This window comes from Pelmatolapia mariae, linkage group LG8, assembly GCF_036321145.2.
Source record: "Pelmatolapia mariae isolate MD_Pm_ZW linkage group LG8, Pm_UMD_F_2, whole genome shotgun sequence".
Classification (NCBI taxonomy): Eukaryota; Metazoa; Chordata; class Actinopteri; order Cichliformes; family Cichlidae; genus Pelmatolapia; species Pelmatolapia mariae.
The window spans coordinates 15651619-15675942 of record NC_086234.1 but is presented as its reverse complement, the minus strand read 5'-3'; the positions used below and the strand labels follow the sequence as shown (position 1 = coordinate 15675942).

At 40.4% G+C, this 24324-nt stretch overlaps 1 protein-coding gene across 1 annotated transcript; it reads right to left on the bottom strand.

Moving 5' to 3' along the window:
- Positions 1 to 12706: 12706 nt before the first annotated feature.
- LOC134633143 (zinc finger protein 281-like) lies at positions 12707 to 20431 on the bottom strand. Its single transcript, XM_063482007.1, has 7 exons — positions 20317 to 20431; positions 17682 to 18206; positions 17303 to 17416; positions 17026 to 17149; positions 16122 to 16205; positions 15890 to 16008; positions 12707 to 15553 (listed from the first exon to the last, which is right to left on the bottom strand). The coding sequence occupies exons 2-7, from the start codon at positions 18132 to 18134 to the stop codon at positions 13931 to 13933; spliced, it is 2517 nt and encodes an 838-aa protein (XP_063338077.1). The 5' UTR covers positions 18135 to 18206; positions 20317 to 20431; the 3' UTR covers positions 12707 to 13930.
- Between the last annotated feature and the right edge of the window lie 3893 nt (positions 20432 to 24324).

The window sequence follows — 24324 nt, the reverse complement described above, 5'->3', positions numbered from 1 at the left end:
ACTCACTGTTTATGCTAAACTAAACACAGTGGGAGATAGTTAATAAGGGCATTTTCACATCTATAGTATGTTTACTTTGGTCCAAATTGGTTGATGCGTTTGTAAACTTGTAGCTTTTTCCCTTGGTTTGGTTTGTTTCCACACAGTGAAAAATATAAGTCCATGGGACATTTTATAACAAGGGAGAAAATGAACCAGAGTTCGATTTAAATGGACTAAACACCAAAGATGTGAAAACACCCTAAGAGAACTCTGCTGTAGTTCAAAAAATGCTTATGGTTTGAAATTACCTATTCTTCACTAACACTAGGTAAGACTTTGTAAGAACTTGACAGCTATTGTACACAAACAAATACTTACCATTTTCACATCTCAGGGTGATATTATTGTAAAAATCACCAGCCAGGCACATACATACAAATGTGTGGTTGGCACGGGGTTCACATGTGCTTCCAAAACCACATGGATTTGAATCACAGGGACCTTCAAAGTGGAAAGGTTATATGAGCCTTTGAAGCATTATGTAAATACTTGAACTGGATACATATAACATTACCCTTTTTGTATAGGCTAATGGTCACATTACCTGGAGGGGCCGAAGTACTTGGAACTGTTGTTTTAGGAGTAGTTGGGGCTGCTGTTGCTGGAGTAGTTGAATCCCCTGTTATTGAACTAGATGGATTAACTGAAGTAGATGGTCCCTCTGTTGCTGCAGTAGGATCTGCTGTAGCTTGGCCATCTGTTGCTGCAGTAGGATTTTGTGAAGTTGCCTGGTTCTCGGTTGCTGCAGTAGGATTTGGTGAAGTAGCCGGGTACTCTGTTGCTGCAGTAGGATTTGGTGAAGTAGCCGGGTACTCTGTTGCTGCAGTAGGATTTGGTGAAGTAGCGGGGCCCTCTGTTGCTGCAGTAGGATTTGGTGAAGTAGCCGGGTACTCTGTTGCTGCAGTAGGATTTGGTGAAGTAGCCGGGTACTCTGTTGCTGCAGTAGGATTTGGTGAAGTAGCCGGGTACTCTGTTGCTGCAGTAGGATTTGGTGAAGTAGCGGGGCCCTCTGTTGCTGCAGTAGGATTTGGTGAAGTAGCCGGGCCCTCTGTTGCTGCAGTAGGATTTGGTGAAGTAGCCGGGCCCTCTGTTGCTGCAGTAGGATTTGGTGAAGTGGCCTGGCCCTCTGTTGCTGCAGTAGGATTTGGTGAAGTAGCCGGGTACTCTGTTGCTGCAGTAGGATTTGGTGAAGTGGCCGGGTACTCTGTTGCTGCAGTAGGATTTGGTGAAGAGGCTGGGCCCTCTGTTGCTGCAGTAGGATTTGGTGAAGTAGCTGGGCCCTCTGTTGCTGCAGTAGGATTTGGTGAAGTGGCCTGGCCCTCTGTTGCTGCAGTAGGATTTGGTGAAGTGGCCTGGCCCTCTGTTGCTGCAGTAGGATTTGGTGAAGTAGCCTGGCCCTCTGTTGCTGCAGTAGGATTTGGTGAAGTGGCTGGGCCCTCTGTTGCTGCAGTAGGATTTGGTGAAGTGGCCGGGCCCTCTGTTGCTGCAGTAGGATTTGGTGAAGTGGCCTGGCCCTCTGTTGCTGCAGTAGGATTTGGTGAAGTGGCCTGGCCCTCTGTTGCTGCAGTAGGATTTGGTGAAGTGGCCGGGCCCTCTGTTGCTGCAGTAGGATTTGGTGAAGTGGCCTGGCCCTCTGTTGCTGCAGTAGGATTTGGTGAAGTGGCCTGGCCCTCTGTTGCTGCAGTAGGATTTGGTGAAGTGGCCGGGCCCTCTGTTGCTGCAGTAGGATTTGGTGAAGTGGCCGGGCCCTCTGTTGCTGCAGTAGGATTTGGTGAAGTGGCCGGGCCCTCTGTTGCTGCAGTAGGATTTGGTGAAGTGGCCGGGCCCTCTGTTGCTGCAGTCGGATTTGGTGAAGTGGCCGGGCCCTCTGTTGCTACAGTAGGATTTGGTGAAGTAGCCGGGTACTCTGTTGCTGCAGTAGGATTTGGTGAAGTGGCCGGGCCCTCTGTTGCTGCAGTAGGATTTGGTGAAGTAGCCGGGCCCTCTGTTGCTGCAGTAGGATTTGGTGAAGTAACGGGGCCCTCTGTTGCTGCAGTAGGATTTGGTGAAGTAGCCGGGTACTCTGTTGCTGCAGTAGGATTTGGTGAAGTGGCCTGGCCCTCTGTTGCTGCAGTAGGATTTGGTGAAGTGGCCGGGCCCTCTGTTGCTGCAGTAGGATTTGGTGAAGTGGCCGGGTACTCTGTTGCTGCAGTAGGATTTGGTGAAGTGGCCTGGCCCTCTGTTGCTGCAGTAGGATTTGGTGAAGTGGCCTGGCCCTCTGTTGCTCCAGTAGGATTTGGTGAAGTGGCCGGGTACTCTGTTGCTGCAGTAGGATTTGGTGAAGTGGCCTGGCCCTCTGTTGCTGCAGTAGGATTTGGTGAAGTGGCCTGGCCCTCTGTTGCTGCAGTAGGATTTGGTGAAGTGGCCTGGCCCTCTGTTGCTGCAGTAGGATTTGGTGAAGTGGCCGGGTACTCTGTTGCTGCAGTAGGATTTGGTGAAGTGGCCTGGCCCTCTGTTGCTGCAGTAGGATTTGGTGAAGTGGCCTGGCCCTCTGTTGCTCCAGTAGGATTTGGTGAAGTGGCCTGGCCCTCTGTTGCTGCAGTAGGATTTGGTGAAGTAGCCGGGCCCTCTGTTGCTGCAGTAGGATTTGGTGAAGTGGCCGGGCCCTCTGTTGCTGCAGTAGGATTTGGTGAAGTGGCCGGGCCCTCTGTTGCTGCAGTAGGATTTGGTGAAGTGGCCTGGCCCTCTGTTGCTCCAGTAGGATTTGGTGAAGTAGCCGGGTACTCTGTTGCTGCAGTAGGATTTGGTGAAGTGGCCTGGCCGTCTGTTGCTGCAGTAGGATTTGGTGAAGTGGCCGGGTACTCTGTTGCTGCAGTAGGATTTGGTGAAGTGGCCGGGTACTCTGTTGCTGCAGTAGGATTTGGTGAAGTGGCCGGGTACTCTGTTGCTGCAGTAGGATTTGGTGAAGTAGCCGGGCCCTCTGTTGCTGCAGTAGGATTTGGTGAAGTAGCCGGGCCCTCTGTTGCTGCAGTAGGATTTGGTGAAGTAGCCGGGTACTCTGTTGCTGCAGTAGGATTTGGTGAAGTAGCCGGGTACTCTGTTGCTGCAGTAGGATTTGGTGAAGTAGCCGGGTACTCTGTTGCTGCAGTAGGATTTGGTGAAGTAACCGGGCCCTCTGTTGCTGCAGTAGGATTTGGTGAAGTAGCCGGGCCCTCTGTTGCTGCAGTAGGATTTGGTGAAGTAACCGGGCCCTCTGTTGCTGCAGTAGGATTTGGTGAAGTAGCCGGGCCCTCTGTTGCTGCAGTAGGATTTGGTGAAGTAGCCGGGTACTCTGTTGCTGCAGTAGGATTTGGTGAAGTAGCCGGGTACTCTGTTGCTGCAGTAGGATTTGGTGAAGTAGCCGGGCCCTCTGTTGCTGCAGTAGGATTTGGTGAAGTAGCCGGGTACTCTGTTGCTGCAGTAGGATTTGGTGAAGTAACCGGGTACTCTGTTGATGGAAGAGTTGTCTCTGCTGTTGGCAGGGCAGAGCTTTGTGCTCTTGTTGAAGTCGCTGAAAATTGTGATAAAACACAATAATTAGTATATGATGTGCACATATTCAAAGTATTCAGCTTCAGCTGACTCTGAAATTACATGTAGGATCTAGCAGTACTACTATTGCGAAATACTTTATAGAAACAGAGAGATAATGGTTCATTGTTTCTTTTTTATGAAGTTTCATGTCATGAAGTTTTTCGTTGTACATACAGCTTACACTTTAACAAGTCGGTGATGAACCAAACGACCCTGCCATAGTATATACTGATCGCATGAAACCACCTCAAGTACAACTGTTCACTGCAAAAAGATTGTATGTTTCGTTTTCTGAGAATCTGCAACCAAAGAATAGCCAATCCACTGGTTTTACAGGAACTGTCCACACTGTGCAATGAACCTGCCTTGGCAAATTTAGTGTTTTATGGAAACCTATGTAGAAATAATTCCAATATTTTAAAAAGCAGTTTATTGAAGTATCAGTGTTAAATCAAAAGAATGACTTTTTTTTGTTTTTTGCATTTTAAAAAATAATGTAAAAAAATGCACCATTTCAGATTTCTTTGAACAATTTGACTTGCCTAAATGAAAACAATCCAAAGAAATAAAATACAAAATGTATTTGTATAATGTAAAAAAATAATAAAAATAAAGACTAATTTTTTTAATGAAGAAAATAAAGTAAAAAAAAGTCCCAGAATTGACACAGGTTCTACACTGACAACATACTATTTGCCTAATTTAGCTTCACACATAAAGAGCATTAACCTGACTACAGACTCTGAAGTGAACAAAGAGGCTTCCTTCCTTTTGCTTTGGCAAGGGAATGTAGTATAGCAACAGGGTCATAAGATAAGGTTAGGCTGTTGACAGAAACGCACTAGTCAAATGCTTAGATCTGCGTGTGCGTGTGATAAATGGCTGCAAGGGAAAACCTGAAGCAGGTGTGCAAGTTATACCTTTATTATTAACATAGTGGACAAGTGTGGGGATTTTTAACTTGTTTATTAGAACAGAAATAAAGGGGCAAAAAGCCATCTTTTAAAAGATAATGAGTAATAGAATTTTTTAGTTTCCACAAGTTTTAAAAAGAAAACTTAAAATTAGAAATATTTTAATTAGAAGAAAGCTAACGTACATCACTCATAGCTTTCCATTTTGCTACTACAAAGATAACAGTGGATTAGGAATGACTACAAATATAAAATCTTAACTGAAATAATGCTTTTATCACTATTTATGAAAAGCACTTTAAAACTTGAACTATGTTAAACAGTTGAGTTGTAATTTCAGCTAAATCTGAATCCATTGAAAAAAAAAAAGTTGAAAATGTGTGGCTTTAAAGTTGATGCAATAAGAACAGACTACTTACCCAAAAGGGCTACAAGTATCCAAAAGATAGACAGGCGTATGAATTTTTGAGCCATTGGAAAAAAATTTATCTTAAACACAGAAAAGATGAAGGTTAGGAGTTCCCAAGTCCTTAGTTCTCAAAATCTTTGTACGGTTATAATTCAGTTGCCTTTCACAGGCAGTTTTAATCGTTAGCCACTCCTCCTCCTGTGGACAGTGCTAAAGTACAGGTCCCACCCAAAGAAGATGACTTAAGGGTTCACTTTTCAAGCCATTTATCTATTTATCAATTTTCCATGACATAGAGTATTTCAGTTATCATTTAAAAGTTGTTAAAAAAAAAATGTGTCACTGATCTAATGCAGATATGAAAACCATCCCAAGCCTTTATATTTACATTTCAAGAGGAAGGAAATTACCATTAACCACTCTTTTCTTGTTTAGCCGCACATTGTTACATGTTGATTTTTAAGTCCTTCACTTTGCATAGTTCTCTGAAGTAAGAGTGTGTTTAAATAATAACCTTTAAATCTAAGGCTTACTTGAAATTGCATGGTTCCTTCTATGGTTAGGCCATATATAACTATAAATTAAACCTTTTCACATTCTGACTTAAAAATCCCATTTCAAAACTATACATGATCCAGATTCATTAATCACTAGTGCTGAGTGCTAAGTCAGGTAATGAATATGTGCATATCAAATTATATCGAAACTCTAATCCCAGGACTGGAATGTGGAAATCTACTTAATAAATAAGGAAGGAGCTTCAGACGTTATTACAAATGTACACGGTAAAACACATCACACCAGCTATAAGGGATGTCACAAAGACATTGTTCAACTATACATGGCCAATAAAACAGGGTGGGGAGAAACATAACATGAACTTTGATTTGTAGACATCACAGGATATGTGATAAGATGATCTATGTGCAAACAACTGAGATAATAGAAAAAAGTCTTTTAAAAAGACTTTTTTAAAAAAGTTTTCCCATTAAGATCCAAAGTACCTTCTCATTATACTTAAGTGGACCTTGATCACAATTGCAAATCTGAATCAAGTTGTGTACACCACTTCACCGTTACCATGGATGTCAATGCTAAACCATAGCATAAAGATAAAAATACATAGAGTACTGTGCAAAGATCTTGAGCCAGTCCTCATTTTGTTATATTAAACCAGGAAAATTGGAAATAGCTGCTGTCATTTTCTGAAACATGAGCAAACATACATGGAAATTAAACATGGAAGCCAAAAACAGTTTGAATAATACCTTCAAGCATGAAAGTCAATATTTGGCACAACCGCCTTTATTCTTCTACAACACCTTTATTAGAACAACAAACAAAAACTATTATCAAAGTACATCAAACACTTTCCCAAGATTAGCAAAAGATTGTGATTATGTGGTTGCTGTAACTGCTCTGGATAGTGAGCTGTTATAGCCTGTGGTGAGACTAGATGCGCTTGGTACTCCTGATACGATATATGACACAGAGTCATTGTACTGCATGAGAATCCGCACATATGGCATGGGGAGCTATGTGGAAGTAAGATTATTTCAGTGTAATTGCTGGAAATGGCTCCATCATCTGTCAGCGAGGCAGGCAAGTTTACTTGTCATTTATTTAAGTAGTCTTCAGGAATAGTCCTCCAGTTTCCATGAAGCTCTTTTTTGGATGTTGGCTGACTTTTGCTCCATTCTCTGTCAACATGATCCCACACTGCTTCAGTAATGTTGAGCTCCAAACCATAGAACCTTCTTTAATTCATTTTAGTGTCAGTTGATTTCCAGGGTTTATTTTTTTATTTCACTTTAGTTTTTGCTTTTTTATTATATTGTATTGTTTTATTGTTGGATTGTTTTATTGTTTGCTACTCTCTGTTTTCATAAGGTTTAGTGTTAGGTTTGGTCTTTTTAATGAATATTTTAAACTGTTATCTTTTATTACTGTATGGATGGCATCTGCCAAAGGCAGAATTTGGGAAAATCAGTAAAGGTATTGCAATAAAAACACAGAACTTCTTGAAAACAGTTGACTACTGTTTTGGAGGCATCCAAAGTTTAAATAAACACATCTACCAAAGCCTCGTCAGGTAGGTTGTAATACAGTTTAATAAAATAAGGTAGATCTTTATAAGAGTTATAATACAATTTTAAAACTAAGGATATTTCGTCTCTATTTTTTACATTTTAGTTAGTTTTCCAAGTTCACCAAATTGTTTTAGTTTCATTTTTCTTTCAAAAGTCTAATTTTTCTTTTTATTTCAGTTGACTAAAATGTTTTTGGTTTTTTTTTTTCACATTTTATAATTATTGTAAACTATAATAATCTTGGTAAATTCTAACTATTGTACATCTGTCCTGACCTCCTCTTTATGTGCTGACAATGAAACAAAACATTTTTAGATTTGCCCTCATTGCAGAAGACCTCTTCAGTCCAGTTCTTTTGTAATTTGTCAAACAGTAAATGGATCAGCTGAAGAGCCAGGTGAATCACTCAGATCTTGAGTAATGTCTTTCCTGGATTTTTCCCTACTTCTTAAGGACATGACTTTTAGATACTATTCATCTGCAGTATTTTTTTTTCTCTCCTTTTATTATCCATGTGACCAGTTTCCTTAGATTTTTTCTAAGGACATACTGTACATTATGTCGAGATACAGTGGTGTGAAAAGTGTTTGCCTCATTTCCTATTTTTCTGTATGTTCGTCACACTTAAATGTTTCAGATCATTAAACAAATTGAAATATTAGACAAAGATAACACACATAAAAGCAAAATGCAGTTTTTCTAAATGAAGATATTTATTATTAAGGGGAAAGAAAACCAAATCCAAACCTACATGGCCCTGTATGAAAAAGTGATTGCCCCCTAAACATAATGACTGGTTACGCCATCCTTAGCGGCAACAACTGCAATCAAGCCTTTGTGATAACTGGCAATGAGTCTTTTACAGTGCTGTGGAGGAATTTTGACCCAATTATCTTTGCAGAATTGTTGGAATTCAACCACACCAGAGGATTTTTGAGCATGAACCGGCTTTTTAATATCAGGCTACAGCATTTCAATCAGATTCAGATTGAATCAGATCAGGTCAATTGAGCTATTTGTATATATATATTAGAGCTATTTCTTATATTTTGCCAACTTTCCAATATATTGTATAATTTAATTAGTTCAGTCTGTTACTGTTATTAGTCCCCTTCAGCTTGAGGTCATAAAGAGATTCTCCATCAGAGTATTTTGGTAGACAGCAGAATTTATGCTTCCATTCACCACAGCAAGCCTTCCAGGTCCTGAGGCAGCAAAACAGCCCCAACCATCACACTACCACCATCGTATTTTACTGTTGGTATGAAATGCTGTGTTACTTTTACACCAGATGGAATGGGACACAAACCTTGTGTCTCATCAATCCACAGGTATTTTTTGAGCATTTTCCCAAAAGTCTTGGATATCATAAAGACTGCTTTTTTCACACAGGGCCATGTAGGGTTAGGATTATTATAAACATCTTCATTTAAAAACTTTGTTTTGTGTTTACTTGTGTTCTCTTTGTCAAATATTTAGAATTATTTGATGATCTGAAACACTTTAGTGTGAAAAACATACAAAAAAATAAGAAATCAGGAAACACTTTTTCATACCGCTGTATTTTGGACTCACCTTGTTGGTACAAAAATACTAAGTGGAGTTAATGGGAATAAAAGTTTTGTTTTTAAAACAGGCTGAAACACCCAATGAATCCTAGGTCCACTACTGATGATGTGTCCTAAAGTTTTAATATTAAAATCTAGATCAGTTTTCTAATCCCAAAACCTAACCAAGGAAGGTAAAAAGAAACTAAAAATGGCAGAATAGCTTGTGATAATTGACCAAAACACCCTGTGGAGTTGAGGCACACAACGATGTGTCCCGTTGGTAAAGTTTCCAGGCTGCCTTTCCTCATAGTAGCCATCCCTCAAGACTTTCTCCATTTGAAGCAATGCATTATCAGGGATTGTAACATCTAGTCCTTTTGTTGAATCAAAAGTAAAGTGGCTAAAGACATAATTTAAAATGGGTTCTTTGCTAAGTTGTCTGTTACGTGTAGACACAACACTTGCTTCTTTGATGTTTAAATAATCCATAAATCAGTTTTAAGTGACAAAACAAACAAAAAGATTCCTCTGAAATGTTCAGAAACAACAACTGGAAATGAGTGAAAAATCAGCCAACGTCCAAATGAATCAAGAGGTGGCTCAAGACTTTTGCATGTTACTGAATGTGTCCATTTGGAAAATTGTTACTAAAAACAGATAAATCTGAATAATGCAAACAGCAATTATAACGTTACTACTTGTTTCTTGAGTGAGTCTTTAGTCATGAACTACAGAAGTATATGAACTGTGTTTTTAAAGGATTATTGCCTGTTTATTGTCTGATAAGTGTGCGTGCAAATGCAGATATCTACCTATCTAGTCCAAAGCTACGTGTTTTGCCAGAATGTTTTGTAGACATGCCATGACTACGCGGCAATAACAGCAAAACCTCTTGCAAAATCTAAGTCCAAAGTCACCTATAACTCTACGCATCTGTATCCCCACCCAAGGTGTTTCTCCTGACAGTGACGCATATCCCACCTATGATGACTGTGATTAAGAACATGATTTTCATGAAAGGGAAGGAGGGTGATAACAGCTTGGCACAAAAAGTCAGCACTAATCATTATCTTGAAGAACCCTCGTCCTTGAAGGCTCCTCAAATGATTGGTTTGATTTTTTTTTTCACCAGCCAATAATGTAGCATCACAGTTCATGACTCAAATAATATCACATAAGTCACCATTAAAATAGCTTTACTGCTTCTTGACGTAGGCTTGCAAATCTGGAAGTATGATGTGTCAAAGATTATTCTTCCAAAACATCCATTAACACAAAGAGTATAGCTCCAAATGTGAGTCAGTCACCGCACACTCATGTCCTGTGTTAAAAAGCCATTGTCTTTTGGTCACTAGCTGATTTACCCTTCATTTGAACAGGTGCTCAGTCTATTTCAGTCTCAGGAGTGTGTTGAATCTCTCTCTCTCTTAGTGTTTTTATGCACTCATACAATAAATGGGTTGGGTTGCTATGCAGTTAATTCTGGTAGCTGATTGATCAACAAATCAGTGCTCAGGTTTTGGTTACTGAAATTCTAGTATTTTGTTTCCATATAAGGACTAATTGGCAGGCATTTGTGTCTGTGCAATGTGTCAACACCGTCTACACATAACTGCATTCTGACCTCTAAACACCACTGTAGCAGAAACTGTGAACTTAAACCTGAGGCTTTAAAACTGGAGGCCACAAACTGCATGTGGGCTGCATCATCTCTATGTCATGTCATATCTGGTTCCAACATTTGGAGAGCCATGATGTGTTAGTCCAGAGTCCTCTATGATTGTAATTAGCTGATGAGCTTGACATAATTTTCACACTATAAGTGATCCTTCATCATTCGCTTACAAGCTTTTTGACAACTTCCCATTCATCATTCAGGCATTTACATAATACTGGCCTTTCAAGACTGAAAGCCATTATTTTCCATCAATTATCATTGGGTATATTTATGACAACCCTTTGCAACCTATTACCAGGCAAGAACATAGCTCTGAAAATTTTTGGATTACATTTCAGAAAATTGTTTACTTTATATTTCTCACCACCGCTCACTATTCAGAGCAGTGGCGAGACCTAGAATCACCTGGTAATGCTCATACGTCCGATACAGATAACAGTTTACGGGCATGGGAATTAGCATATGTGGCACGAAGGATATATGGAAGCAAACATGGGAATATATCAACGAGATTATAACTCTGTCAGTGTTACGCCCCCATCGTCTGGCAGCAGAGCCTCTTGTCAAATAATACTGTAATAAAAAATTTAATCGTGTCCGGGGAGGGATCGCATCAGAGATGGTAAACTGTATTTACAAACCTAGTTCCTTGTTTGCCGAAATGGAAGCTTCTAGTGCGTTATTTGATGTTGGTACTGAAGTGCTAATATATTTGCTCCTATTTAAATGTAGTAGACATCGACTACATAAGAGGGCCAATAGCTGTTATTATGCCACCAAAATCTGAATAGTTAAAAGCACAGAGTTATATTTATGTGAATACAGTAGCCTGCTTCGATATAGTACTGAGATATCTGAAGTTAAATTCTTTCTGATCCTTATCAATAAGCATTTCTAATCAACAGTATTGAGGAATCTTTTGGATTTTGATACTTCTGGGAGACATAACGACAAATGTGCTATTTTTTGTAACAAAAAGTTTTTATTGGCTTCTCTAATCCGTTCATCATCTCAATAACAGGTACAGCCTGGGAAATCGTATCACATGGGGTCTAGAACAAATAAGACAAAGGAACGGGGAGGCCTCTGCTACAAAATTTGGTATTGAGGTGACAGTCAGAAAAAAAGCCATACAAAAAATGTATTTATCATGCATACTGAAGGAAAAAAAAAAAAAAAAAAAAAATGAACACACGTTTTTAGTGTTTTTGTACATTTTTGTAAACAATATCCTTCTAGAGATCATATCAAAACACATTATGGCAAGTAGCAAAAATAAGGGATATAACATGAGAAAAATGAATGTTCTATGAGGCATCTATAATGCAACACTGCTTGGCGTGGATGTTTTTTTACAGAAAGAAAAAAAAAAGAAATACATTTGCATTTTGATGAGTCATTTGCTCTATTATTGTAAACACAGGCAGTGTTAAATGATTATACAATATGTCGAAACTATACTACAAATATTCCCACTACATACATGAAACGCGTGTCCCTGCTTTTTTTTTTTCTTTTTTTATGCTTTAGTGATATGAGGTATATTTAGGTCAATCTTTTTGTCTTTTCCCCCCCCCCCTCCATTCACCCACTCTTTTTTTTCCCCTCTCCTTTAAAAGCATAGTGTGTGTTTGGAGTGAAGTGGCTGGTCAGTCAGTCTTTGTTCCCTGTGATCTGAGCAGCTTCAAAGTCTCTTGGCTGTGGAGCTCACAGACATAGGAAAAGGAAAGAGGAGGGGGCTACAGCTCACAGGAAATCAACTAAATTAAATATCAACCCTGGCTGCCGGGACAAAATGGCTTTAGCCACGGAAGACAAAGAAGGCCATTGTTTATTCTTGCGAGTGCAGGGCTGCATTTATGGGGAAGGGAGGTGGACATAACTTTTTCTCTTTCTTAACTGTATAACCGAACCGATTCCTTGGAGTTACTACATCAGTGTGTTTTAAGCAAATCATAACAAATGAGAGGGATTGGCTGTAGGTCCGGTGATTACTTGCCTTAAAGAAAAAAAAAAGAAAACAAAAAACAAGAAATCTGCAAAGTCAGTTGTGGCTAGTGAAAAATAAATAAGAAGGTACAAGTATGCTGTCAACATACTCATACGTTTAAAGATATAGGGGTTCCAGCATGTCAGCCCATCTCTCGAAAACACTTAAATACAAAGAGGTACTCTCAAAATATTGTATAACAAAAATTATGGCAAATCTTTTTTTTTTTTTTAACATCACCCGAAAAACCGTAACAAAATAAAAAAACAACAACAACAAAAAAAAAAAAACAACCCAGCCCCCCCACCCCAAATCTTCTAGCCTTGAGAAAGGCATCACATCAAAATACATTTAAATGCCCACGGTCATGCCTAGTCAAACCCTATCAAAGCCCATCAAATAACCCACCCTCACCTCCCTCCCTCCCCATTACCCACCCTTCCATCCCTCCCTCCCCAAATCCCATTCACAGTTTTCTCCTCTTAAAATAATATTAATAATCATTAGCATAATAATGACGTATCACATATGCAAATTGAATGGGTTATTGTTGTTTCCAATGATGATTTGTTTTTTTTAAAAAAAAGTGCTTGTTTCATTCCACTGACACAAAGGAACAGCAAGGAGTGGAGTAGAAAAAGTGGTGAAAATAACCCAAAAATAAAAGAAAAGGAAAAAAAAGAAATTAAAAATCACTTCTGCAACAGCACGTTGAAAAGATCAGAGACTGGCGCTCACTCTCAAAACAGACGGCTGTAACGGTGGTGCAGAGTTACTTCGACAACCAAGCTGCTGCGCAGAAGCAGAGTGTGTTTGTACAGGCTTCATCAACTGACACTGACCAATCAGTGATGTTCAAACATCCTCTTCACTTCAGAGCGGTGTGAAAACAATGCACTAGACTTTGCTACAAATCATCCTAACTGATGTACACGTGGCTCTCAACTAAAAAAAATAATAATAATAATAATGTGAATGTCTTCACATTTACAAAACAGTACCATAATCTCGACAAAGCTACACGCAGTAGAAACCATACATGATCACCTATTGTAATTCGTTGTTCTGACAAGTTAAATAAACCCACCCCTCCCAAAAAAACAAAGAAAAAAAATCAAAGCTTTGAAGTATCAAGAATACCTGTAAAACTGTGCTAATTGCATCTCATAATACAAAGTCTTATTACACAATTTTGCCTATTTTCCTGAGTTAATACGTTTCTTGTAACAGACAATATATACTTTTTTTGCCATTTGAATTCTGGGCCTTTCCCTGACACAAATGTTATTATTACTGAAATCATCAACACTATTATTACTTTACAATTGTATGATGATTGGTAAAACAAGGGTACAGAAGATGAAGAAAAAGAAAAAAAAAACCAAACAAAAAAAACAGCAAGTTCATAGCTACCCTCTAAATGTTTTAAATTACATTTATATCTACGGTATGTTCATATCAAAAATCACTACTCTTCAACAGAAAATTAAGCGACTACATAATAAAAATGAGAATTTTCTTTTTAAAAATTGCATTTGAGGCCATGGAAGACCCTCCCTGGTCATTTCTGTATTAACATTTAATGGCAGTGTTAGAAAAAAAAAAAAAAGAGTTTGCTACAAGAACAAAATTAGGATGGTGGAGGGGGGCTTTTATGAACAGTAACAGAACAGCCCCCCCTTACTGGATACACCTCGTTTGACCCTTATCTGAAACTTTGGCTTGTCGGGGTTTTTGATCCTGTACTCACTGGCTCACTGACGTCAGCTAACAAACTGGTATACCCTGAGAATTCTGACACTGGAGTCCGTATTCGATGGTCGACCTCTGTCCCAGGATCACTGCCGTAGCTCAGAGGGGTCCGACGTCCTGACTTGAATTGGGAGCCAAAGGCTTGGGCGAAGTTCTCAATCTGGTATGTGGTTTCTTTCGGGGGGTTCAGTGGGGACAGGTCTGGATAGGTGGAACCATTTGTGGGTGCTGGAGCGCTTCCTCCAGCCTTGGGTTGCTGCCCCTTGGAGCTCTCTGCCGGGGCAGTGAGGTCCTGGGGAGGTAGGCTGAAGGTGCCGGGTGAGTGCTGCTTCTCCAACTGCTCAGTGAGCTCCTGAGATGGAGTCAGCTGCTGGTGGCTAGCAGATTCCAAGCTTAGGTGGTAGCCTGTCTGGGAGGGGGATCCAACGAGCATACCATAGTGGGATTTTGAGGAGGACGAGGAGGAGGTTGATGAAGGAGCAGCGATGGGCAGCGGGGATGAGACAGCAGGCGGGTAGCCACAGTCCAGTGGGGATGTGGTGTACACGTGTTTGTCAGAGAACAGGGGCCCTGTGGGACTGGAGCTGCTTGAGAGGAGCGGGAAGGGCCCTGTTGCACCGAGGCTAGGGAAGGGTCCGCTATGGCTGGTGCGTTCCAGAGCCTGCAGGAGGAACTTTGAGTACTCGCTCATCACTGCTGTTTTGTCACCACCATTCGGCGAGTCATCCTCCAACTCCGGAGTAACAGGAGCTGCTGGCTGAAGGTCTACATGGTGTGGGTGGTCTGACAGGTCGAAAGTCACATCATGGTGGTGTGTTCCCTCTGGTTTATGGCTATAATGGTCTAGCAGGCTTTGCAGTACCTCATCTGGAATGCCCGACTTGTCGTGCTTCAGTTCCAGTGGCGAGGAGTCTAGCATGGCCAGGGTGGGCTCAGGTCCCAGGGAGCCCTGTATTACGCTACTGCCCTGGGATGCCATGTGCAGGGAGCCAGCTCCAAAGTCATTGTTAACTGCATGGAGGTAGCGCCGCTTTTTCACAAACTGCATTGCATCGTCATAGTTGCTGCTGGTGGTGGGCCCCTGCTTGTTGCCCCCGGGTCCCTGAAGCAGACCCATGTTATCTAGGCCAGAAGCCTCCACGTGATCCATGGAGCCGGGCTTCTGACCCAACAGTTTTTGTCCATCAGAACCATCTTCCAGAGAAAGGAGGCCCTTATCAAGTCCCTTACGGCCAGCCTTTTTAAACACCAATTTGGGACTACGTCCCTGCATGACCTGGTCAGAGCCCGAGGGGTCCATGCTGAAGTCTTGCAGGCCCAAGTCACGGGCCATCACCCCAGAAGATGAGGCCGCTGCCGCCGAGGCATTCTTCTTTCTCTTGCGTTCGCTGCCCTCACCATTTTTGGACTTTGCTCTCCTGCGTCCGGAGGTGGTAGAGTTTCCCTGAGTGAGTGAATAGCTGCCCTGGCCTAGCTCTGCTTCGCTGAGCTCCAGCATGCTTGGGTCTAGGCCCTTCTTTATGGCTTCTCCACAAGTCCGTTTGTGCTTCAGTAACCGGTCTGTTCTTGAGAAAAACTAAAAGAGAGAAATGTGGGTTTAGTCTCCGCTGATGGACATTAGTATCTCTAAAATCCCCTTTTTGAAATTTTAACAGAAAATATACTGCAGTGGCAAGCAGCTGGGAACATAGCCACTGAATTTGAACAACAGAACTTTATATTCGCTGACCTCTTGTGTGATACAGCTAATCCCATTAAGACCAGGGCTTAAGAGTGGCTTAGATATAAATGCTCAGATGCAAATTATGATAATATATGCACAACTGAATAAAGAAGGATTTCAAACATATTTAAAAGCTCAAGGAAATGTACACAAAACTAAACAGAGACAGAGAGACTACAAAGTGCCTACTTGTTGGCAGGTGTCGCAGCGATATGGCTTCTCGCCACTGTGTGTCCTTTTGTGCCTCTCCATGTGGTACTTCTGGATAAAGCGCATGTTACACTGGTCACAGCTGAAAGGTTTTTCCCCTGAAAAATACAGCAGTGACAGCATCAGGGCCTGTACAACTCCCAACAAGTTTACAAAATAAACACGCTGTTCTGGTAGAGCCATTTATTTGAGTTACTGTGTCGGGACTCACCACTGTGAATCTTCTCGTGCCGCTGGAGCAGGTACTTCTGAATGAAGCTCATGTTACACTGACTGCACCGGAAAGGCCTCTCACCTGTGCAGTCAAGAGTACAACCATCCGCTCACCACATTAATTAAATCCCAGCCCGCGCCATAACTGAAGTCAAAATAAAATCTATGCTATTCTGGTCGGGTTGCGTCAATATAAGAAACCTGTGAGAGACGTGTAGTAACCAGTAGATATAACAACATATTAGCATGTTTGAGAAACTCCACTGCATTACAGATGTAGCATTGCAAAGATGCTATTACAAATCAATGTCTGTAATAATGGAAAAACAAGGAAATGGTTTCAAAATAAAAATCATATTGGATGGATTTTCCGTTAAATGGTTTATGAGTTCTACTTCAATGAGCTAAGTGAGGAATTCCCAGCACAGAGAATGATTAAGATTTCCAGATAGACATGACTAATCCGTGACTCAACGCTGGCTTTAGTGACTGTCTGGTTTCAAAAGAGGCCCCAGGTGCTTGTGGTGAAGAGCACAGCGCCACATGTGTAGATCCATCACATCACAAATCCAAATTTCATTTTCATTCCTCAAATTCTGGTAACAGATCTTTACCCCTAATGGCAGATTCCAGCTGCCTTGAAATGAATCTGGAGCTATGTGATTTATACAAACTTATCAGATGTGTTATAAAGCAAAGAGACACAAGAAACAGACACTGCCTCTTATAGCTTTCTCTATTCTGTTGCTGATTTAACGCATCCTTTTTGCATCTCTCATCACTTCATACCCCCCAACTTAAAGCATTGCAAAGCAACTTCAACAAAAAAAAAAATCATTTGAATGTATTTATTGTTTAAATGCATGAAAACACAGTGCCAAGAAGCACTGAAAGTCTCTCACCTGTGTGTATGAGCACGTGTCTACGCAAGTGGTAGGAGCTGCGGAAGGCAGCATTACAGTGCTCACAGATATGTGGTTTAGAGTTGGGGGATAGGCAGGCTCCATCTGCATCCAGCATCATGTTCTAGAAGGGGCAAAAAAAACAGAAACAAAATACAAAAAACATGAGTATAAGCTCAAAATAATAATTTGCTGATTTGAATCAACACTGTAGGATACCATTCAACTAACAACGCACATCATTTTCTTGTATAACGAGTCTAGAAAAGTCACCGACCTTTGCAGCATCACTGCGTTTCCTTCGAGCTTTGCCTCCCTGTCCATCTCCATTGCTCTTCCGTCCTCTTCTACCTGACGACTCTTTTGGCTCTTTAACTTGTCTCCCAGACATCTAAAGGCAAACACAACAAGCATTGGATTATTTAATTTAGTTCAGTTCATTACGGACTAATAAAATATTCTGATTCTGATACACGCAGTTAACAGATGGCTGATATCACTGCTGTCACAGTCAACCAGGCACCATTATATAAAATTTCCACCCTGAAAGTAAAGGGAAGAAACCAAGCAGAAACAAGGAAACTGGAAAGCTTTACACTAAACTAAACAACAATAAATCTGAAATAATATCTAAAAAAAAAACAACCCCATCTCACCGGTTCTCCAAGGGTGCGGACATTGCTGAGGCTGAGGTCATGCAGGAGCATGTTCTGGTGATTTTGATGGTGGGTTCCAAAAGACATATCTGCCATGTCGGTACCACTCTTCCCCGCGCCCCCTCCACCACAGTTCACCCCCTGTGCTCCACCCACGCCGTAGAGGGGCATACGGTAATCCAGCTCACTTGGCCGCTCCTGCTTAATGCCCATGCTGTGAAGGAAGCCCCCTGTGTTTGCAGCAGTGGCGCCCTGGTGTTCTGGAGGTGAGTCACGTTCTTTCTTCAGGATCATCTCCTGGGGCAACTCGCCCATGACGGACTGCGAGGCCAGCCGTGTAAAGCTGGTGACTGGCGGTAAGTGGCTGAACATAAGCATACCTGGTGCAAAATTGGGGTCCATGCCTCCGTTTCGCAAAAACTCATTGCCTATCTTGTCCTGAATAATACTCATGGTGGTAAGTTTCCTTTGTGCAGGGGAGAAGGAGGGTAATTAATCTAAAAAGGAATGCAGGAGGAGAATATCCTGAAAGAGAGAACAGATAAAAAGCCGTGTTCATGATAACAGGCACGAGAGAGTTCACAGATCCAAACAAACCACTTCATTTTGATGTGTGTCCTTATCACAGCATCACTTCCTCAATCTATAACAGCTACAAAGCAGAGCTACAACAAATTAAACCATTATTGATTAAATAATTCCTACATATTGGCTAATTACCTAATTATTTTAACTCTGCTACAAAGCCTTTGTGCCCTATAATAACCTCTAAATTTTTCTAAATCTTTAAACTTTTTATTTATTACATAATTTTCTAGGACTGACCAAAACACTGGGTTTGATAACTGAAAACCTCAGGGTATGATTTGCAAATATAGTCAGTTTCCAAAGGGAAAAATTTTTAAATCATGTGATATGTCTTACTTAAAACAAATACCTCACTTTACAATTTACAACCAAGCATAATAAAACATCTATTACAACAATAGACTGAATTACTCTATAATAACTTGCATCAACACACTCAATATACCACAGAATTTGGCATGGGTTATGTCAAAATGTTTCATCAAGAAATTTCAGTTTGAAAATTGTGTGAATGAAGATTTTTGATTTTACATAAAGGAATACAAGTATTTTCTGAATGTACCAGAAAAGACATGGTAAGGATTAATATAAATGCATGTGAGCTTAGTGAAGTGACTTTAAAGTCATAGAAACCCCAAAACTATTAAGCTTTTTGAGGGGGCACTAAAACCACACCATTTCTATTCAATACCAGCAGGAGGAGGTGAAAAAAAATCAAAGATTGCATCTGAAATATTTAATCCTCCTCACGTATTGTTCTACATCTAACTCCACATGTGACTTGGACGGCAGCCAAAATAAAATCGGTGTAGTAGCTTGATCGCTTAGACGTGCATCCCTATTGTTTTGCACTTTGATGCATGCTGGACCACACCGCTTGCCATCTCTGACTAATAAACCCAGCATGAGCGCAAAAGCTGGAGGCACTGGGCTGGAGTACTGGCAAATTAATCGGCTGAGTACACTTGCCTAAAACAAACGATATTTAGGTCAAATCGTGCCAGACATTAGGAGTGATTTTACGCAGACACAGTCGGGGGACTGTAAGCGCGGTGTTTGTGGAGAACAAGCAGAGTGAGAATTTATTGTTTGGTCTGCACCAGCTGACCATTTGGCTACGTGACACTGGTGTTCAACAGAAAGCGGATGAGCTTTTGTGATGCATAGTAGTTAGCCAGCTAGTTAGCATAGTTAGCTACCCGACTAACCACAATGAGACAACGCATCTCTGCGACCTCAATCAAAACAATCGCCTAAAAATGCCCCAGAAACGAAAAATCAGCCCCTCAAATAAAAGTCACAGCAATCCCCAGAGTTACAGGGCTCCAAATAACCGTGTGTGTGCTCAGCAATTCATAATTTGACAAGAAATATAACCTTTTAGCATGTTACCTATAGTTGCTATCAAGCTAGCGCACGCTAAAACAGCAGCGCTGATTTAATGGTATCAAGGTAAATATTTATGAAATTCATCAGTCTGATTATTTGTAGGGAGTTTTTTAAAAAGTGAACTGGCACGTTTTGGGCAGGAAAATACAAGAAATGGCTATTAACGTGAAGTTAAAACGCACGGTGGCTTTGAAGTGAGCTCAGCGAAACGAAACGCTCATTCTCCAATTCCCCAGCTTTGATGACGCTCGTGAAATCAAATCTGTCTGGCTGCGAGCGACGCTGGCGCTCCGTTTATTGATAGCTAACTTTAGCTGCAATTACAAGCACACAATGCTCACCGGGACACTCGGATATCAAATCATTCCTCCCCGTTTCCCCTCGTACATGCGGACATCCGACCTAATAAGCGAGCTACATGAAAACTGCGTGCTTTGCAGCAGCTGTGTTTATAACAATCAACTTGCCACGAGCTAGCTCGTTAGCCGTTAGCTGCCCCGACTGAAAACCCGCATTACGGCCCGTGGAAGAGAAACAATGATGCTGGCTCTCCGTGCATCCCCCGTTTGCGCCGAGCCAGACAATCGTTCGCACGAATCTCTACAAAGTCCTAAGAGAAAATCGCTCCGATTAAAAACCAATTTAATTTCCCACTCACCTACACATGACCGCAGCTGGTTTCCAACGTGCCCGTATTCTCTCTGTAATCGCCGCTTTGGGGTTTTATTGCCAAAACATTGTTCTCCGGCGTTCGCTGTTTTCTTCCATCTTGTCCTGGCGCGGGGAATTATGGGTGTCGCGGACGGGTCGTGAGAGGAGACAGGCGAAGTGCTGCTGAGGTTTCAGAGGTGCTCAACTGTGCTGCTTCAGAAGCTCCGTGCACAGAAGCGTATAACGATACTGCCTCACTATAATGAGAGTTTAAGTGTAGATCTGCGACATTTCTAACTGGGTTAATGCTTAGGTTAAAGGATACTTTCACCTCCTTTGACACACATTTTAATATACATGGTTAGATGTGCACTTTGTGGCACTTCACAACATAAACTCACTCACAACCACGTGGCTAATATTGTGAAGATCTGCTTCTGTAGAACCTCTAAAAGTGTTCTGTGGTGACTGGGATACATATTTTGAATCCCATGGACTGTAAAATCAGTGGATGAAATTTGTTCCCACCGATACATTTATTCATATAACACCAAACCAATAGAACACCAAATCATATCATCAGTCTCCTGAAGGTGCTTTATATTGTAAAGACCTTACAGTAATACAGAGAAAACCCCTACAATCAGTTGGCAAAAGAGGGAAGGAAAAACTCCTTTTTAACAGGAAGAAACCTTCAGCAGAACCAGGTTCAGGGAGGGGAAGCTATCTGCTGCAACAGAAGAAAACACGTTTTTCAGCATCACTCTGACACAGCGTGTTTAGAATTTTAGAGTTATTGCGCAAATGCAAGAAAGCAGCCCCATAGATAACGATCAGCATGACTCTAGCCTGAGGACATGGCATTTGTCCTTTGGCTCTTGAGCTGTTCCTGAATAGAGTTTGGAGTGTGACGGTTTATGTCATCGACATGTGGCAGGCTGCTACGGTTTGGGAGTGCTGTTTAAATACTGTGTGGGCTTGGCCTTCAGCTGTGTTTAGTATGATATGTAAAGTAACATATGCATAAATTCTAGGACTCAAGGTTTCCCAACTGAGTATTGTTCTGTAAAGAGATAACAGTACAACTTCAGTAGCAACTTAATTAATTTCATTTGCCAGTCATTGTGTTAATTCTTGTTGTTTATCTCAAGTTTGACAACAGAAAGCATAGAAATATAGAAATCATAAACCGTTTTTATGGTGTAAGAGTTTGTACAGTCCTAACAAGCTTGAAAGTCAATATTTAGTATGACCACTTTTCCTTTTCAACACACTCTGTTAGAAAAGTCTTCAGGAGTGTGTCTCCAGGCTTCCCGAAGGACATTTAAAGCTCTTTTTTGGATATTGGCTGTCTTTTGTTCCGTTCTCTGTCAAGATGATTCCAGTGTGCTTCAATAACTTTTAAGCTCTGGGCTCTGGGGAGGCCAATACATGACTGATGGTGTTCCACTGTATGTTTTTTTTCCATTAAGGTATGCTTTTACTGCATTGGCAATGTGTTTGGAGTCATTTTCATGCTGAAAAATGAAGCTGTTGCCAATCCGATGTTTTCCAGATGGTATTACGTGATGGATCAGAATCTAAAAATACTTTTCTGCATTCATAATTTAATAAATTTCGACAAGATCCCCCAACACCACTGGTAGAAATGCACCGAGTTTTACAGATGGCTGTCGACACTTACGGTTGTGCCTCTCTCCTGACCTCCTCCATACATACTGTAGATGATTTAAACCAAAAATTTGAAATGTAGATTCATCACTCCATAAGACCTGTTGCCACTGATTTTAAGTACAGCTGTTGTGTAATTTTGCATTCCTCAGCCTCCTTATTTCTTCAGGACTCAACTTTCAGGTATCCTTCATCTGCTGTAAATAGGTTTTTAGGTCTGCAAATTTTCTTCTTTTGCCTTCTACTTCTCAAGTTGTCTTTTAAGAACAGACCATACTGAGATATGGCAAGTTTTCAGCTAAATGATATGGTGGTGCAAAAATGATATCGTATGCCTGCCTGCCTGTAGATTTGACTAAAGAAAAGGGAACAAATTATGTGTTTCCCTTGAGTTAGGTGGATGGTTTTATATACTTGAATGAGTCATAAAAAAAAGAAAGAAAGAAAGAAAATTCCTCTGAAAATATTAAGGTACAAAGAGTGGACTGAAAATAAGTGACAGCCAATGTCCAAAGAAAAACTTTCAAGGCCTTCAAAAAGACACGGAAGCAAAATATAAAGAAATAAATACTTAAGAGGTTACAATGAATTCAAAATACTAGAACAAGAAACATGAATTAAGTCTAAAATTTTAACCCACTGCAGTTCGAGGGTCTGTAACGTGAAAAATATTCACAGTGTGAAGGTTAAATTTTGCTTGACTTCAATAAATATACTTAGTTTAATTTATAATTTAAAAGTGATTTTCCAAAGGTTGGTTGACTGAATGACACTTTAGGGAGCCAGCATGTTACTGAGACCTGCCTAGAGACAATACACATCAGTACTTAATGTTTTTTATGAGCTTGTTCAAAGGTTAGTGGTTTATGTCAGTAACTGTCCTTTTTGAAATGGTTTATATATATTAATCATTACTGAAGCAGCTGTATGTTGAGCAAGAGTTCCAAGAAAGGGAAAATTTGTTCTATTTTTGTCCTACTCTTTCATACTTTAACACGAACTGTTTTAAACTGAATTTAATATGCAGTAGTGGATTTTTTCCTTGTCTTGACCACTCAAAATATCACCAAGGCCTGCTGTTGGTCCATGAGCTGCACTTTGAGAACCACTGCTTTAAAAAAAATGAAATTAAGGTCAAGATCACATTGTGCTTATTTTCTAAAGATAAAGTGCTGGTTAGCATTTCTTTGGAAAAATCTAGAGCTTGTGACTCAGGCTGTTTTATCACCAGTGTAAATGTTATTGCAGTGGAATAGTGGTGGTAAACATTTCTTCATGGAACATTTTATTTTCTATTGAATAAAAAAGTAATAATAATAAAATGAAAGTTTCTTCTGTTGTGTGATGAGAGTCTTTTTTATTTAGGTTGTCAAAGCACTGCATTTGTCATTGAGTAGAAATGGTTATTCTGACTGATTGCACTGCAATTCTTGAGAGCTTTTTTCCTCCCACGTATGCATTTTCATTTGACAGTCAATATCATAAAGTATATATATGAATAAAAAGAGACACTTTGTTTTTTTCATTGTGACCTTGGAGTGTTTTCTTGTTGACTGAGCCGAAAAAAAACCCACCTCAGTAGTTGCGCAAATAAACTGATAACTATGTCATAATCACAACGTTTTTTATTATACGTTTTATAATCCTCTGATAGGAATTCTCCGGAATACAATACGATAGTGACGTGAGAGATTTGCAGCAGAAAAGCTTAATAACTTAACAGTTACATCCGATAACTTGATATAGCACTTGCTCTTACTGTTTTTCATATGAACTGACTCATCAGAGCTCTGCCTGCTAATGTTACTAGAAGGACATTTGTTCTGAGTGTGTGTGGTTCAGGTAAATGACGGCTTCCTGTATTGCACAAATGTTTTAGTTTTTTTTTTTAAGTCAAGTATCATTTACAGCTTAATTAATTTTTTTTTTGTAGCCAAAAATCCTTGTACTCGGTGCACTCACACAAAGCTATCTTATCTTTGTATCTCAGCATAGTATAAGAAATGCTTTGATATGACAGTTTGGGAATTAATTTGGATTTGTGATAACTCAAAGAAACGTGATCTAAAGAACAAAAGCAGGGAGGGAAATCATCTCATGTGATCTAATCTTCTCATTCATAAGTTCAATATATATCCCACATTCTCACATTTGAATTCAAAAGGAGGAATATCATATCAAACTATTAGAGCAGGATCATGCTGTATGTTTGTGTGCGCTGGTATATATACAGCCCTGTTCCCAGAAGAGTTGTGATACTGTAAAACGTACATTAAACTGAATACAGGGATCTTATACTTCAAGATATGATTTCAAATACTGAAACAGATTTTTTTTGTATTAA

Bases quoted from the DNA above. Each gene is read 5' to 3' on its own strand.
- LOC134633143 (XM_063482007.1), bottom strand. From the start codon at position 18,134: ATGAGTATTATTCAGGACAAGATAGGCAATGAGTTTTTGCGAAACGGA. The intron at 17,417-17,681 runs GTGAGATGGGGT...GTTTGCCTTTAG, and splicing joins TCCGCACCCTTGGAGAACCG to ATGTCTGGGAGACAAGTTAA. The intron at 17,150-17,302 runs GTCGGTGACTTT...TGCCCCTTCTAG, and splicing joins AACGCAGTGATGCTGCAAAG to AACATGATGCTGGATGCAGA.